This window comes from Syngnathus scovelli, chromosome 20 (assembly GCF_024217435.2).
Source record: "Syngnathus scovelli strain Florida chromosome 20, RoL_Ssco_1.2, whole genome shotgun sequence".
NCBI lineage: Eukaryota > Metazoa > Chordata > Actinopteri > Syngnathiformes > Syngnathidae > Syngnathus > Syngnathus scovelli.
Genome location: NC_090866.1, coordinates 3,755,517 through 3,771,595, shown reverse-complemented (window position 1 = coordinate 3,771,595; position 16,079 = coordinate 3,755,517). Strand labels below are relative to the sequence as shown.

Here is a 16,079-nt window from a genome sequence, read left to right as displayed (position 1 = left end):
AAAAAAACACGGAAATCCACGGATCCGCGGAAAATTCCCACCCCTGTATAATAGAATACTTGTTCCTGCCTCGAGCTCACTAGGCAGCCGGATAGCTTTGACAGTGCGAAAGGGGACGGGGCACAACCTTTTCTACAGAACATCTAATCGTTGTATTCATTTATTCCTACATCATTACGCACATTACCCTTAAATTTCAACATAATTGATTTCTTGTAAAGGTAGTATATAGGCCTGATTGGGGCGCCCCAAAACGGAATCAACTTTGTGACATCATATAAGGGTCGCCATATTTCTTCCCCAGGCAGCAAAAGTGCCGGTCAAACAGCAATGTTTCAGGCTATATATCTCTTGTCCCTACGAGGTGTTGTGTTGTTTCTTTTTTGATATTGTACATTTACTTTATACTAAATCAGTGCCTGCGTTGTACAGTTTGATATACAAAGGTACACTTTAAATTCAATTTAATTTGAAACTAATTGATAACTGTGATAATTGTGAACCTTTCGCTGACAATTGTAATCTTTGGTGCCTCGAGCTGTATCACTTCACACTACAGTGATAATAGACCTCATGTTACAGGAAAAGGAAAAGTCATTAAAAAGGTCTAGAAAATAAGGTTTTGTTTTGGAAGTTTGCTGATTAGCAACAGCTTTGATTAGATTAATTCACAACTTCACCAAAGCAGTTGTGAATGTGAGTGTTAATGGTTGCCTTGTGATTGAGTGGCGACCATTTCGGGGTTTCACCCAAAGACGTGGTATTGGAAATGTTTTTCTTTAAGGGTTGGAATTGGGGGGTTAGATCACCAAATGATTCCCGAGCGCGGCACCGCTGCTGCTCACTGCTCCCCTCTCCCCCAGGGGATGGATCAAAATCACATGGGGATGGGTTAAATGCAGAGGACAAATTTCACCACACCCAGATGTGTGTGTGACGATGATCATTGGGACTTTGACTTTAACTTTTGGGGGTTTAGAAATGTATTTCCATCTGAAAAGAATATATGAGAACAGTACAGGTTATACAACACCCGTGAGCAGATGATACAAATCTGCAATTTAAATAACAGCAGGGAGTCAGGTGTAAAGCATGCACAAATGAGCATTGCATGCGAAGCATTCGTGGTCAAGTCCACTAAATTCACAGTACCGGAAGATAAGCAGCACTCACACGAAGCTGTCATGTGACGTTCAGGAGGCCTGCCAATGACTCTTTCTTCGTCCACATCAGCAGTTGAAGCTAGAGTGGAACTGAAGAGATTCTGCTTCTGTAAGCAGTGAACAAATTGTTGCTTTTAAAATTGCTGAAGTATCAGGAAACACCATCAGAAGTGAAACCAGAAGGAATGAAATTCAGTTGTAAATCTGTAACAAGTTTGCAATAGTGAGTCAATCATCTTGACTATATAATTGCTTTACTAAATAGCTGCTTGAAAAAAACACTTTAATGCCGTATAAATAACTATTTCAAACACATTTGAGTGATATTTTTTATTGGTTAATATCACAGAAAGCCAGCATTTAAACAGGGGCGTGTACACTTTTTATATCCACTCTAGCAAGTCTGTGTCGCCCCCTGGTGTTTTCCAATATGACCGTCATGAAACGTTTGGGTTCCTTTGTAAAAAAATAATAATAATAATATTGTACCACGCTAGCAACGTCTAAATTGCGTTTACAATGTTTTATTTTTAATTCATCCACATAAGACATAGGCATTAACAACCAATGGCTGCATTATTATCATTACATACATAAACATGCATTCATTTTGCAGAGTCTTCAAAATTCCAAAGAACATGAAGGGAGCATGGTGTTGTTACTGTAGTCAGCTGACTTGCGAGTTGTCATGAGGCGTTCACTGTCTGCTGGGGAGACTACTTGCTAGTCTCTTTTGTCCTCGCTTCATTTGTCCCGATCACACTGCCCAGCATGGGGTGGACCAAATATCAACTGTTCCTTGCGGGACTCATGCTGATAACTGGCTCTATTAACACGTTGTCGGCAAAGTGAGTAGTAGCACACTTGCATTTTATTTCTCCTAATTTTTCTGTGATGCTAGGCTAAATGATACTACCATGTAAGGACATGTCGGCATGTATTGTGAATTAATAGATAAGAGTGTTGCCACGAGAATAACACTAATCAAAGGACAACCAAAATTACGAAAGTGGATAAACAACACGGGGTGTTCAAAACATTCTTGATACATGCCCTTAGCATGTAGTGGAGTCATAATTACATGCAACTATACAGGACTGGCTTCTTAATAGAGAAAATTTGTTATGTAAATGGCCGGTGTAGATGTTGGAACTCAAAGCATCATGGTTAATGTTATTTGCAGGATGTACTCAAGGTTAACTACTCACCAACACAACACGCTTTTGTTTTCACTTTACAAGGTCTTAAAGTTAGCTCCACATTGTTTTTTCTTAATCAAATATATTGACTATAAATCATATCAATATATGTTTGAATACTTATTGTCACACCTCACAAATGTCATTGTCGGTGGGTCAGCTGAGCAGTATCCAGGCTCAAGTGAGTGGAGTCCAAAGTTCAAATCAGTCAGTGCAGACTTAGCAGCTCTTATTGCCGGCAGGCAGACAAGGCAGGCTACTATCAGCTTGAGTTTCACTACAGTCACATGAGACGGAGACAGCATGCACCATTCATTGCACCTCGTTTGCTTTACTTTTACTGAAGCTTATTAAACACAAGGAATCAGGAGACAACGTCTATTTTGTGATATATGTCGTGATGAGGCGAGCATGGTCCAAGTGCTGTGTCATCACTTTTGGAGACCGCATTCCCTTGTCATGCTCACTGAAACAGACTGATGTGTCCATCAGTTGTGCTTCCTCTTATGGTCTGACTATAAAACTTGGATTTGTGCATCAATAGATTAGGACATAAAAAAAAAAGTTAATTATGCACTAATTAATTTCAACCAATTTTAAGGAAATTGCAGGTCACTGTTGTGAAATATGAAAAATGGACTATATTATTTTGTGACAGATGGGCAGACACGTTCAGGGCACCGGGTTGCCATGGTACCCCTGAACATGCATTCTCCCACCCCTTTGTACAGGTAAGTGCTGATTTATACTCCAAAGGTCCACTTATATATTTTAAAGAAACAGTCATAATCTATTTTCTGTTCCCAATGTGTTTCTTGTCATGCAGGCAGTGGGTATGTTTCTGGGAGAGTTCTGCTGCTTGGGGGTCTTCTACATCCTACTTTGCCACGACCGACACAGGCCCGAGCCCAGCATGAACACGGGCCAGAGTTTCAACCCTCTTCTCTTCTTCCCCCCCGCCATGTGTGACATGTTGGCCACCTCAACCATGTATGTTGGTAAGCCATTGCCAATTTTCTCCTTTAATTGTGCTTAGAGGTAATTTCAAGTTGTCATTCATTCCTTTCTTGTGTTTGCAGCTCTCAACATGACCAGCGCTTCTAGCTTCCAGATGTTGCGAGGAGCCGTCATCATCTTCACCGGTTTACTTTCGGTGGCGTTTCTCAGGCGCCGGCTGCTAATCAGTCAGTGGATCGGAATCCTCATCACCATCTTGGGCCTGGTGATCGTGGGCCTGGCCGATTTTGTCAGCAGACACCATGACGACACCCACAAACTCAGTGATGTCATCACCGGTGAGAAAGAATTTGGACTTTGTTTCAATTCGACCACCACCCACTTCTCTGACGTGTCCTGCAGGCGACCTTCTGATCATCATGGCTCAGGTCATCGTCGCTGTCCAGATGGTCCTGGAGGAAAAGTTTGTTTACAAACATGACGTCCATCCTCTGCGTGCAGTTGGAACTGAAGGTAAAGCAAATATCCACTTAGGACACCCTAAAACAGGTATGGGCAAACTACGGCCCGCGGGCCACATCCGGCCCACATGACCGTTTAATCCGGCCCGCCAACCCTAAATAAATTGTATTATTAAACTTTTTTTTTTTCGGTCATTTTGCCTGCAATGACTGCGTTTCCCCAGTAGATGGGGAACCACTCGCCTGCGCATTTACTACCGGAAGCCGTGTCAGAAAGCTCGGTGCACACTCACAAGTACGTACTCAGTAGTACGGAAATGGCGCACTTGCGCTCTATTTGTAGCAGTGCCGAATTTAGAGCGTGGGCTGTGACGACAGCATTCTTGTAATTTGCGCGCCGAGTTTTCGGATACAGTTTTACGCTAAAGCCACCCACAAACCTTCCCCTGGAATCCTTCCATTAAAATGAGTCGCCCAAGGAAAAGCAAGGTGGACACTGAGTGCCGAGTGTTTAAAAAGAGTGGCCAATTTGGCTCGACGTACGCGACGTGACGTTCAGCCACATGAACATCAACATCAAATGAACACTGAAAATGAAGGGGAGGCTTTCAAGTTTGTTGTAAAAAAATGCATTTTGAATATGATCTGTACAAATAGCAGGGATTGAAACTAGCGACCATTCTCATTTTCAAACAATGCAGGATGCTCAAGGACATTGATGCACCACCTGTTTGTGACTAATCTTAACCTTTAAAGTTCTTAAGGCTTACTTTAAGGAAGTGTTTTCCGTTTCCTCACCTCTGTTACCAGGTGTTTGTGAGTTAAAACTCTGCTCTGATTTTCAGATACCCCTCACCGTGTTGCCGTTTTGATTACTTTATTTGGATGTATGCTTTCACCGATTCTTCAAGATGATATATTTGGTCAGAATGTTTGCCGTTTGTTGTGATCTCATAAGATAAACATACATCTTTCATTAATCTGACCTGCAGGCACTGAAGTGATGGAGACTGTTATTCATAATAACAGTGTCATATTTTATGAGAATCACTGATAGCAGTTTTTTAGGGATGTTTTTTTTTTTTTAATGCTGTTAATAAATGCATTTGTTTTCAAAAAACTTTTTTTGAATATCCATGCTTTACTACCTACTAAAGGCCAAAACCTTTTATGCAATGACCTTTACAGGTCGTTTATATTACTTCACACAAACACTACATCCATCTGCTCCTGGTTCGGCCCCCCGGTCAAAATTTAGAACCCAATTCGGCCCGCAAGTCAAAAAGTTTGCCCACCCCTGCCCTAAAACATGTAAATGGCTCATTGAGATGTTGGACTCCTGTCATGTTGTGTGTCCAGGTTTCTTTGGCTTCTTTGTTCTGTCACTGCTGCTCATCCCCATGTATTTCATCCATGTGGGCCAATTCAGCGACCCCCCCCGACAAGTTCTGGAGGACGCACTGGACGCCTTCTGCCAAATCGGATTCCGTCCTCTTATCTTGTTGGCCCTGCTGGGCAACACGGTGAGCATCGCTTTCTTCAACTTTGCCGGCATCAGCGTCACCAAGGAGATCAGCGCCACCACTCGCATGGTGCTGGACAGCCTGCGCACGCTGGTCATTTGGGTGGTCAGCCTGGCGCTGGGTTGGGAGCAGTTCCATGGGCTGCAGGTGCTGGGATTTTTGGTTCTACTGCTGGGAACGGCACTTTACAACGGACTGCATCGCCCCCTACTGGCCAGAATACCGTGCTGCGCCGGACTGGTGGCCACGGAGGAGGAGAACGAAGCGGGAGAAAGGGAGAGACTACTCGGTGACGGCAGAGTGCAGACGCCTGACGACAACTAAAAACAAATGCAAGTAATTCAAGACACTGTATCTTTTTATGCATTTTGTATTAAGAGGTAAACTTTTATCTGGATTATTTTGGTGCATGTTTTACAAAAGCTCGATAGAAACCTTCTGGGTTACTGCCTGACTGTTCCTTAATCTTTTTAAATAATTGTTTTTTTTAGTCATTGTTTTTTTTTAAGGGAGTTTTATTTGATGTTTTTTTTTTTTTAAATAATGCTCACCGGGCAAGGAGATGCCAAAATGTTGCCACCTCCCTCCCCACAAAAAAAAATAAATAGAGCTCACTTCACAAACTTAAGGCACTACAGCATGTTGTACGTTATCACCAATGCATTATTTGTGTACAATATTGAATTTCTCGAACTGAAAGAGCTCGCTGAGCCCTGAATGCTTTTTGGAGTTACATTTTGTCACTTGATGCCTGACCTCCTACACAAAGTTGTATAAATCCTGCACCCGCTCCATTTTACTTTACTATAAATGCACAAAAAGGGAACTGCCATTAAATCACACTATTTCAACCCTGCCCTGTTGAAGAATGTGGTCTATTTAAAAAATAATAACAAAAAGTGGCCCAGAAGCGGTATGGATCAGAAGCTTCTGCTCGCCTTCTACCATTCCTCCATTGAGACCCTGCTGACATACTGCCAGACCGCCTGGTACGGGGGCTGCATTGCTGCAGATTGACTCTATCTATCTGGTATGTCATTGCCCCACCCCACCCCCGCCCCGCCCCTGCCCCGCCGTCCGCGGATGGCCGTACACACCCGTCTGCCTCTAGATGGCAGTACAACGTTAACAATTTACGACACTGCGTTCTTGCTCGGTTGTAGGTAAAAATATTTCACTGTTCATATTTATCCAGGTCTTAAAACACAATTACTTGAGGGAAGTCTGAAAAATTATCACACATGGAACTAGACTATGTTGTTTAATGTCTATGTCAGCACGAGTTATACATTAGGTGCTGAGAATATCATCACAAATCAACACTGAGAATTGGTGCAAAACGTGTGACGCAAATTTGGAGGGGATTAAATTTATGGTCTATTGGATTGCAGTATGTTGGATTCAAATACTTGAAAAAAAGTAAATAAACTGAAGCAGCTCTGGGGACTTTGTGCAAACTGATTTTCAGTAGCTGTTTTCTGGACAAATTGTCCCTGCGAGACTTGTGTCCCTCCCGAGACAGCCTCAGCACAAAATAAGTCTGTGAACAGCTTCAACAGATGAGATACGACATGATGGCTTTGAGGAAAATTTGTACAGATATTTTCTGTTTATCCAGTGATTTTTATTTTCCTTGATCATTTTTGGAGGGCACTATAAAGTTAACTTGACACTTTAAAAAAAATATATTTTTAAATTTCCAACAGTTCCCCAGATGTCTGTGACTAGCTTTTAGCAAAAAAACAGGCTACAGTGGATATTAAAAAGAAAAGGCTACACACCTCTGTTGGAATTCCAGAGTTTTGTGATCAAAAAACAACAACCCAATATTAATGTGACCTATAACCAATACAAATTGATTTTTTTTATTGAGTTATTTTGAATGGGGAAGTAAAAATTAACAACTGACAAGAGTCAACACACACTTGCAAGGCACACAGATTAAATTTGCCAATCAATCTGATTTGATGGATCTAAAGTTGCTATGGCAACAACAGAGTTCATTCTCCTTATTTAAAACCATAGTCCATCATTATAAACGCATGATAGCGGCTGTTCTTCCCGCCTTTGTAGAAACAGTAGGCCTAACGATTTGCTATTACAACTTATTCCATTCGTCTCCTCTCTTATTTAGCTCACGGATTTTCACGATTTAGCCTTGTGTACATTTGCACACGGGAGCATCAGTGGGCCCCAAAGTGCCGGCCTTTAAGGCGACTTTAAATCTGTTTTAGTGTAAACAGATGGCTCAGCTCGAATGTACCTAGTCTCCATCTTATTTAAAAGCATCAGTTATTATAGCAGCCTCTTAGCTTGTTTACAGCACAGGGCAGGTCAGTGCGAGTGAGATTAGTCTGAGCCATTCCGATGTCCAGCTAATCACCACTCCATGTCTTTTACCGAGACGGTGAAAAGTCAAAAGAGCAAAAATAACAGTCGTTTAAACTCTCATGACCTTGCTGATCAAATGTTCAAATTGTGAGACTTATTCAATATTTTGTTTGATTATCATTTCATTATGCATTGCAGAATTCATTACTATTTGCCACACCAAGTTATTAAAAATCAAATGACTGCAGGATGTTGAAATTGAACTCAGTTGAAGCTGTTCCAACAAAAAGTTAGGTCGTAAAACGTGTAATGATATACTGGCTCTGTATTTGTTTTCGTTGAAGCATCAAAAGTATTCAAATTCTCTTCCCATTTAAATCCAGTTTAATTGTGGTTAGTCTGTTGCATGTTCGTGTCTTCAAGTGTTTTCAAACGTACATATTACGACACTAATAACTAATCACTTGATTATCGTGACCACACATCATGCAATTTAACTGTAAAATATCTAACCCTTTTGTGGATTACTAATGAATTTCAATAGAAGATTAACAATATTTGATGTTCAGTGAATGTTTTAAATTTGACACATCAAATGACTACAGGGTACTTTTAGTTAATATTCACAGCCTGGTCTGAGAATATTTTGTGAGATTGCACCAAATATAATGAACAGCAGTTTACTGGGTATAAAGTTTAACTTTTGAACAAATTTTACGCCCTCAAAAATGTCCTCAGATAGAAAATGAAAACTGCCCCATTTGTTGTCTTGATATTCAATTGCAGTCTACTCATTTTGACTTTTACAGTATGCAATGACGGCTTTAATAGGAACGTGCAGAGTAATTGAAGCTAAAATGAAATCATGGAGCAGAGATCTTTGCAGTTTCCTGTAAGTTTTATTACCAAGTGCGCTGCAGTCAGTCACGATCCACATCATGACACGTTAAGTCCACTCCTGACATTTAACCTCGTAAAAAGGCCGTATGAAGATCATCTGAGTTCATGTCAACCTGAGAGAGTCTGACGTGTTCGTGCATTCAGGGTCACAGCCCCCACCTCCTGAAAAAAATGAGACTGACTGCCTTTTTATTTTTATTTTTTTCTAATGGACTTAAGTACCCTTCAGCTCTTTCTTCTCTGCCTGTGTGGAGATGATGGCAGCGTGCCATACAGAAGGCCCTGCACAATGGCCCAGGTCCCATTAAATCTGCGAAAGTTCCTTCCTAAGGCAAACATTGCCAGAAATAGTAATCTTGGCTCGAGCGGGAGCCATACAGAGGGGAGCAATAATTCTTGGTGTAATAATGGAACTCATTTGATTCTATCCAGCCTCTGATCCTGCAAGAGCTGCGGTGCCGAGCGCCTCAATCAGTTTTTCCTCCACCCGATATAAGACTTCCTGAAAAACACACAGCGAATAATCAGGCCACAACAATGGGCTTCTATGGGTAAACATCAGGTGGAATGAGGACAGTGGCCACACTGGGTATCAATTTGACGCATTGATGTTTTGACACTTCACTTTGTTGTACTTTTAAACTTGGCCAAAGAAGAGGTCAAGCATACGCGCTTCAAGCTGTTTGTTGCTCCCAATTGACGGAAAAGCATTTGCATTGTGGTACTCCACTGAAAAAAAATATGGTCAGTTAAAAATCTGCAACATGATCAGTCGCTAATATGCTTGGCCAGCTAAAGATGCTTGCATTGATTTCCAGACAAAAGATATCACCTGTTGTATAACACTGATTGTGGAAGACAGATTCAAGTGCACTTATTAAAGCAGGCAGGAGTGTTTGACTGCGTTGGTAACCTGAGCTCATCTAACAGCTCCACAGAGGGAAGCGGTAGGAAAGAAGGAAATAAAGGTGAACTGTCCAGCTGGATTCCAGCATGAAAAGCAATTTTTCTTCATGTGGACCAAAAAAAAAAAAAGGTAATTGTCGCTTTTGCTTTATGTATACTTTTTGCAATCATTCATAAGTACGCTTAAAAGTTAATGTTTATGTAAAAATGTACTCACAATGACATCTAGAGAGGAAAAATAAGCGCATGCGGCTTGATGGTAAAAACGGACTTTATAAAAGCTCCATGACCAATTTTCCAGATGTTAAAAAGGAAATAATCCGGATCCAAAATGGCAAAGTTCGGGTATTTTATTATTCTGTAAACGTGCGATTGTCGAACAATGAAGTCAAGTCATGAACGAAAAGGGGGAATATAAAATAATTGATGACTCCTCGTTATTTATCTGCCCAATTTGGATAATTTACATCGACACAAAAAGGAAAACACTTCTAATGAGGCTCATTTGTGAAGTTTTTTTCTTCCTTTTTGCTTCCCACTGCAATGCTCATCAGCACCTGAAATAACTACATCCTCTTCCCTGGATTGTTTTGACTGCGCAATGCAGGGCAAACGTTACATGTCATTTCTAAAATTAACCCGGAAAAAGTCTCACTCGAAAACATCATGATAGGGGGCAGCCAGGGTCATCTGCGCTTCCGGTGCGCTGGACCAAGATTAATGAAGAAGCCATTGTTTCCATGAAACATGGCACTGGATAGTTATTTATTATCACTAATTACTTCAATTGTATTTGTATTGTAGAGTAAAACTAAGGAAAATTACTAGCTGGCGCGTAATTAATTATTCGCGCAAATAGGCTATTCCCGTGACCCACGCCCTAAAAAGCTTTTTAAAGTTTCGTTGGCCAGCTCCCAGTGTGTGAATCTTGAGGGTCCTTGCGGATAGAGCGCGGCCTCTGAAGTTAATTGTGTTTTCGTTTTCACGGGGAATAGATTTCCTCTGTTTATTATGAGCATGGGGACGGATTTGCGTCAGCGTGCAACTTGCACGTCGAGATAAAGTTGCACAAATATTGAAAAAGGGAAGTTCTAACAGTCATTATAAAGTCCCCCCAACGCCCCTACTTCCTCATCCCTCCTCCTTCGATAGCTCCGGAAGAAATAAGGATTTCTGTTGTATCCTAAAATACTAAAGCAGCTTCTATTTTGGAGGTCAATCTAGCGGACGTATCCGCTCATTTAACACCAATCACAGCCCATCAAAACAGGATCAGTGGAGACTCTTCTCGTCTTATCCAGAGGTCGCAAATATACTTTATTAGAAATACTCAGAGTACATGTGGTGAGTAAATAAATAAATAAATAAATAAATAAATGAATAAATAAATAAGGCTCTTTAGTAGAAAGAAATAGGCCTAGAGACTGTGTAATATCCATTTTAATCCACAAATGGGGAAATGTAGATCTCTTACAAATAAAATCTATTGATTTAGTCGTTTACATTATTTGCCTATTTCTGACGAAAAAAAATATTATTAGGAAGATGGTTAATGACAATTTGAGTGTTCAAACGGATTGCTTAAGTACGGGCGACGCTGGCGGGTGGCCGTCTGCGGCAGCATTTTTCTTCTCTCAGGTGGGGGGCGGCTAAAAATAAATAAATAAATAAATAAATAAATAAATAAATAAATAAATAAATAAATAGGTGGTGGGTTCAATCCTCAAACCAAGTGATCATGTATCTCCAAGAGTCCTTGAGCAATACACTGAAATTTGTTTTTCTCTCGGTAGGGCTTAGCAGCACCGTTCATGGCAGCATCAATTTACTTTTTCTGTCTCTTCATCGGGTGTTAAGTGTAGCAAATTTCAACAAATTACCCCCTCCCCAAACAAAATTACAGGGGATACTAATTCTAACAGCAGTCCTATTAGACTAAGTCAACCCGCGAGAATAAGTACGCCCTCCCTCAGAAGACCTCTCAGTAAAGCGTGCGTAATTGTGCGTCCGCAAAGGAAAAATACCCATTGGCTGAGCGTGGAACCAATCAAAAGCGCGCAAGTAACTTCAGCGTGGAACTGTGCACTTTTGGATGTCAGTGTTGCGAAAGTGTTTCGGTTCTGACAACACAGGTTCCAAACGCGCTCAATTGTTTTGTACATGTATGAATTTCTAGTGAACCTTCACAAGATCCAGTGCAAAGCTCCAGGATGTACACCGCCGGTCTCAATCCGTTTTACGCCTCAAATTTCAGCCTTTGGTCTGCGTACTGCGCAGGAGGCTTCGCGGTGGACACCAGCAAGAAACCGTCGTTTTGCATCGCGGAGCTCCTCCAAGCCGGTGATGCAGAGAACATCCCGGGCTCCTCGGCCCTCATGGTGCACGTGGGCCAGCACCGCGCGTCCTCCGGCGGCTCCCCGCTGCGTCCCTCTACAATTGGACCGGGGGAGGCTCGCGCGTCTGTGTACGGGGCAAGGGCAAGCCCCGCGTCTCCGTACCACAGGCAAGGACTACAACTTACCTCGGTGCCGAGAGGAGCTCTCAACAGCTCGCAGGCCCCTCCGCCTTCAAGCAAAGACCTCAAATTTGGAATTGATCGGATATTGTCCACGGATTTTGACGCAAAGGGGAAGGACAAGTTGAGAGGTGAGGGCATGTTTCGGGAATATAGGGGGAAAAACAGAGCAGAAAGTAGGTGAAAGAAAATCACAGCATACACTTTAAAAAGAAGAAATTGACTTTTGCATTTTGATTAATAAAGCATGGTTGGTTTTGTTTCATCTAGTTAAAATAAAGTTAAAATATTGATCATCAAAAGGTACACGAGTCTGTTGTGTTCTCCATTCATTCACTGTATATGTCATGTTAACACTGTAAAGACAACTTGCATTTTTTTATCTTAAGTTATTTAAGTTGGCAAAATTTTCAAATGTAATTTACTGACATTTATAGCAGCAACGTTGGTCAGCGCAACAAAGCAAGCAACTTGTATTTACTTCTTTGTTGTGAAATGTAGGAAAGCATATTTTCACAACAGAAAAACTTCAAACACAAATTGCCTTACTAAAATGTTCTCTAAGTTGGCTGCCTTGAAATTTTCAGTGCACCCAAAATTTTATTTTAACTGTGAATCAGCCAGGTTACAAAACTCAATACAACTCAATAATCTTTAAGGGAAACCCTACTCACAGGGTAGGGGTCAAAAGTCAAGGGCAACAGCAGGTGCGCTTCATTGTCACATAGTTGCTTTTCCTGAAATCTTGACTGAAGTCCATTTGTCGCCTCCACAAACAGATCTCACGTCCATCGTTAGCTCCAACCGTCAGTCAGGCGTCCACATCCCTCTTCAGCCTGCTGCTGGCCAGTACTTCTCCTCCATAGAACCTGGGATGAGCGAGGCTTCCGCCATGATGAGTTCACTGGGCAGCGGCGGCAGACAATCAGGCCAACATCAGTTTCAAGACACCTTCCCAGGTAGTCCCTCACATGCACAACACCTCAAGACATATTTGGAATATTTTTTCCTTTGGGTCTTTCAAGTCTGACACCCCCGTTGTTGTCTTGTTGACCCACAGGCCCGTATGCCGTCCTCACCAAAGACACAATGCCGCAGACATACAAGAGGAAACGCTCCTGGTCCAGGGCGGTCTTCTCCAACCTGCAAAGAAAAGGCCTGGAGAAGCGGTTTGAGATCCAGAAATACGTCACCAAGCCTGACAGAAAACAACTGGCTGCCATGCTCGGATTGACAGATGCGCAGGTAAAATTTCACAATGAATCTGTACAGTCGTATAAAGAGAGATTGTGCTTTGTTGTATACACAAATCGGGATAGCAGTGTGCTTACATTGCAGTAGTGCCATAAAAAAGTCTTTCCATTATTTTTAATAATCCTTGCATGCATCTTAGTGCAGGAAGTAGATGTCCATACAGTTTGGCACTAATTGCTAGCATTGTTTTGTTTGGCTTTGACACAAGTCGGCATATGCTCTGTGGTGTGCCATTCTTGTGTTCATTTGGCCTGCACAGTAAAACTACGATGCAAGGCCTCCAAATTACATTACAACCAGTTGATCTCCATTCACACGAATGTTACTTGTAATGATGATGTATCACTAATTCACTTTTTCAATTTTGCTAAAAATATTTTATAATAGTGTGATTTTTTTTGGTTACAGAAAATAATGAATCAAATGAAACAATTTTCATACTATATGCTGCGAAACATAATTACATTGTTATGTCAGTTAAGTGAAGGTATTTTTTTGCACCCCCAAATGATAACATACTGTTATTTTGACTTTAATATTTTGAACTTTGGATTCTATGGTGATAAACGTGCTAAATGTTTTTAATGGCTGTTGCTCCCATCCATGTGAACCATATAAATGTTGCAGACTTATTTGATATAAGACACACTCCATTAAAAAATATTTATAATTTCAATATAGTCAATTTGTCATGAGAGAAAAAGAACAAGCAGATTTCTTGAGAAAGTTTTACAGATTTTTATGTAAACAATACAAACACATTTTTAGTTGTAACTTAAATAATGTTACTGCATTTAACACACAACATAACACACACAATTAGAATTATATTAGAATAGATTCATGGAACAAATAATTTTTTTTTTAGATTTTTTTTTACTATAGGCTACATCATGAACAACTTTGAGGATTTTTTTAGTATTTCATAAAACACAAGAAAAATCGGATACAAATAAAAAATAATGCCGCTATCCTTTAAATAAATCAATAAAAATTGAAAATATATATCCTGTACACAATCAAACAATTAGGACCTTGCAAAACTCGCATTTGTATTTGTAATGCTGTATTTACTGAAACAAATGAGACGACTGGCCTAATATAAATTTAAGGCGCGTGTGCGTACATGGATCCCTGCAGGTGAAAGTGTGGTTCCAGAATCGACGCATGAAGTGGCGACACTCCAAAGAGGCCCAGTCCCAAAAAGACAAAGACAAAGAGCAGCCGGACGGGGACCGGACGCCCGAGTCCGGAAGGGACCCCAAAGAGACAGCCGAGTCCGAGTGCGAGAGCGACGTTGAGCGTAGCGAATGCGAATGCGAGTCCGACGACGCTCCGGAGGGAGACAAGACCGACGTGACGCACAATGTGGACCTTTGTGAGCGCAACAAAACCAGCGTAATCATCAATGCCGGCGTGGAGGCGGCTCACTCGGACTCGGGTTCTTCTTCGTCGGCGTCCCCCCAGCTTCTAATATGAAGGGTCGGTTCAGTTCGGGTCGACTTCGATCTGCATCCATTCAACTGGAGCGGAGTGATTCAATCCATGACGGACACAATAAAGCAAGCTTCCCCTGAAAGACGTTTTTATTTCATTCTACAGTGGAGCCTCGGTTTTCGAACGTCCCGGTTCTCGAACAAATCGGTATTCGAACAAAAACTTCGAGATTTATTTGCTTCAGATGTCGGACGAAATTCGGTTGTCGAACCTCGCGAGATGAGCCGAGAGGACCCGCATGCCAACTGACTCCGTTCGTTATTACGTTCTCGTTACTCTGAGGATTGCATCAACTCTAAACATGCCTCCAAAGGAAGCAAGTGGGAGCAGTAAAGCCATCCTAAAACAGAAAGACGCTCCTAAAGCAATGCGACACTGAGCGCCCGGTGCGCTGCGGTTGCGCGATCGGACCAAATTAAGCTCCCTGCCCACTGAGGTCCATTTAAATTTTGGAAAGTACATTCGGACTTTAAAAATATTTTCTAAATTTTAGTGACCCCTCTGTCACAATAATGCGACCAGCGCGGTGCAGTTGCGCGGTCGGCAACGCGCTACAGTTGCGCGTTCGGCGGTGCGCTGCAGTTGCGCGATTGGACAAAAATGCGCAACTGAAGAAATGCTTAAAAATTCGGGGTTTTTTGTTGTTGCTTGGAACGGCTTAATTTTTTTCCCATTATTTGTAATGGGTAAATATGATTCGGAATTCGAACGATTCACTTCTCGAACAGCCTTCTGGAACGGATTGTGTTTGAAAACCGAGGCTCCACTGTACTTGAGCATGCATGATGCTTTCCTCAGAGAGCTGCAAACAAATCAAATATGTTGTCAATTGTACAAGCACTATTTTCTTTCACCTTGTGTCAGTGAAATCTCGGAACACACGCACACACACGCCTGTGTACATGTCTTCTTGCGTGTCATGCTATATTGTTAATATAATTTGCACTGAAAATATTGTAAATAAAATGCTTTTTTTCTCTGTCTCCAATGCTGGTGCGTTATTCGTTTTGACATGAATCTTTCTGTACATACTACTTATTAATTATTTAAATCCTTAATTGTTTCCGTAGACTTTTTCCCCCAGAACTGGAATGGCACACGTGCATCCAAACGTGCAAATAATATTTTATTTAGATCTGAATTATCATAACTGGCCAATATATTCAAACAAGCAATTTTTAAGTGTCTCCCTCATTTGTGCGTAAATGAAACACAGTTTCGTTCAATAAAGTAAAATGTGCGTGCAAACTTGACCTACTTCAAATCACAGAATTCCATTGCTCTAGCAGCAGAGAGAGAGGGGGGACCTGCAAATTTATAGTTTGTATACGTTAAACGGCACCAGATAGCAACAGTGACCTCATTGAATATAT

At 41.4% G+C, this 16,079-nt stretch overlaps 2 protein-coding genes across 2 annotated transcripts; both read left to right on the top strand.

Annotated features, from left to right (window-relative positions):
- Positions 1-1,842: 1,842 nt before the first annotated feature.
- Positions 1,843-6,159, top strand: slc35f6 (solute carrier family 35 member F6). Its single transcript, XM_049756481.1, has 6 exons — positions 1,843-2,011; positions 3,021-3,093; positions 3,189-3,360; positions 3,442-3,657; positions 3,722-3,832; positions 5,140-6,159. Exons 1-6 carry the CDS (start codon positions 1,935-1,937, stop codon positions 5,625-5,627), a joined length of 1,137 nt encoding a protein of 378 aa, XP_049612438.1. The 5' UTR covers positions 1,843-1,934; the 3' UTR covers positions 5,628-6,159.
- A 5,346-nt stretch (positions 6,160-11,505) lies between these two features.
- On the top strand, positions 11,506-15,694 carry hlx1 (H2.0-like homeo box 1 (Drosophila)). The gene is made up of 4 exons (XM_049757144.1): positions 11,506-12,086; positions 12,735-12,914; positions 13,016-13,200; positions 14,350-15,694. The coding sequence occupies exons 1-4, from the start codon at positions 11,651-11,653 to the stop codon at positions 14,686-14,688; spliced, it is 1,140 nt and encodes a 379-aa protein (XP_049613101.1). The 5' UTR covers positions 11,506-11,650; the 3' UTR covers positions 14,689-15,694.
- Positions 15,695-16,079: the final 385 nt, after the last annotated feature.

Coding starts and splice junctions, on each gene's coding strand:
- hlx1 (XM_049757144.1), top strand. CDS start 11,651: ATGTACACCGCCGGTCTCAATCCGTTTTACGCCTCAAATTTCAGCCTT. Junction 12,087..12,734: donor GGGGAAGGACAAGTTGAGAG/GTGAGGGCATGT, acceptor CTCCACAAACAG/ATCTCACGTCCATCGTTAGC. Junction 13,201..14,349: donor TCGGATTGACAGATGCGCAG/GTAAAATTTCAC, acceptor GGATCCCTGCAG/GTGAAAGTGTGGTTCCAGAA.
- slc35f6 (XM_049756481.1), top strand. CDS start 1,935: ATGGGGTGGACCAAATATCAACTGTTCCTTGCGGGACTCATGCTGATA. Junction 3,094..3,188: donor TCTCCCACCCCTTTGTACAG/GTAAGTGCTGAT, acceptor CTTGTCATGCAG/GCAGTGGGTATGTTTCTGGG. Junction 3,833..5,139: donor GCGTGCAGTTGGAACTGAAG/GTAAAGCAAATA, acceptor TTGTGTGTCCAG/GTTTCTTTGGCTTCTTTGTT.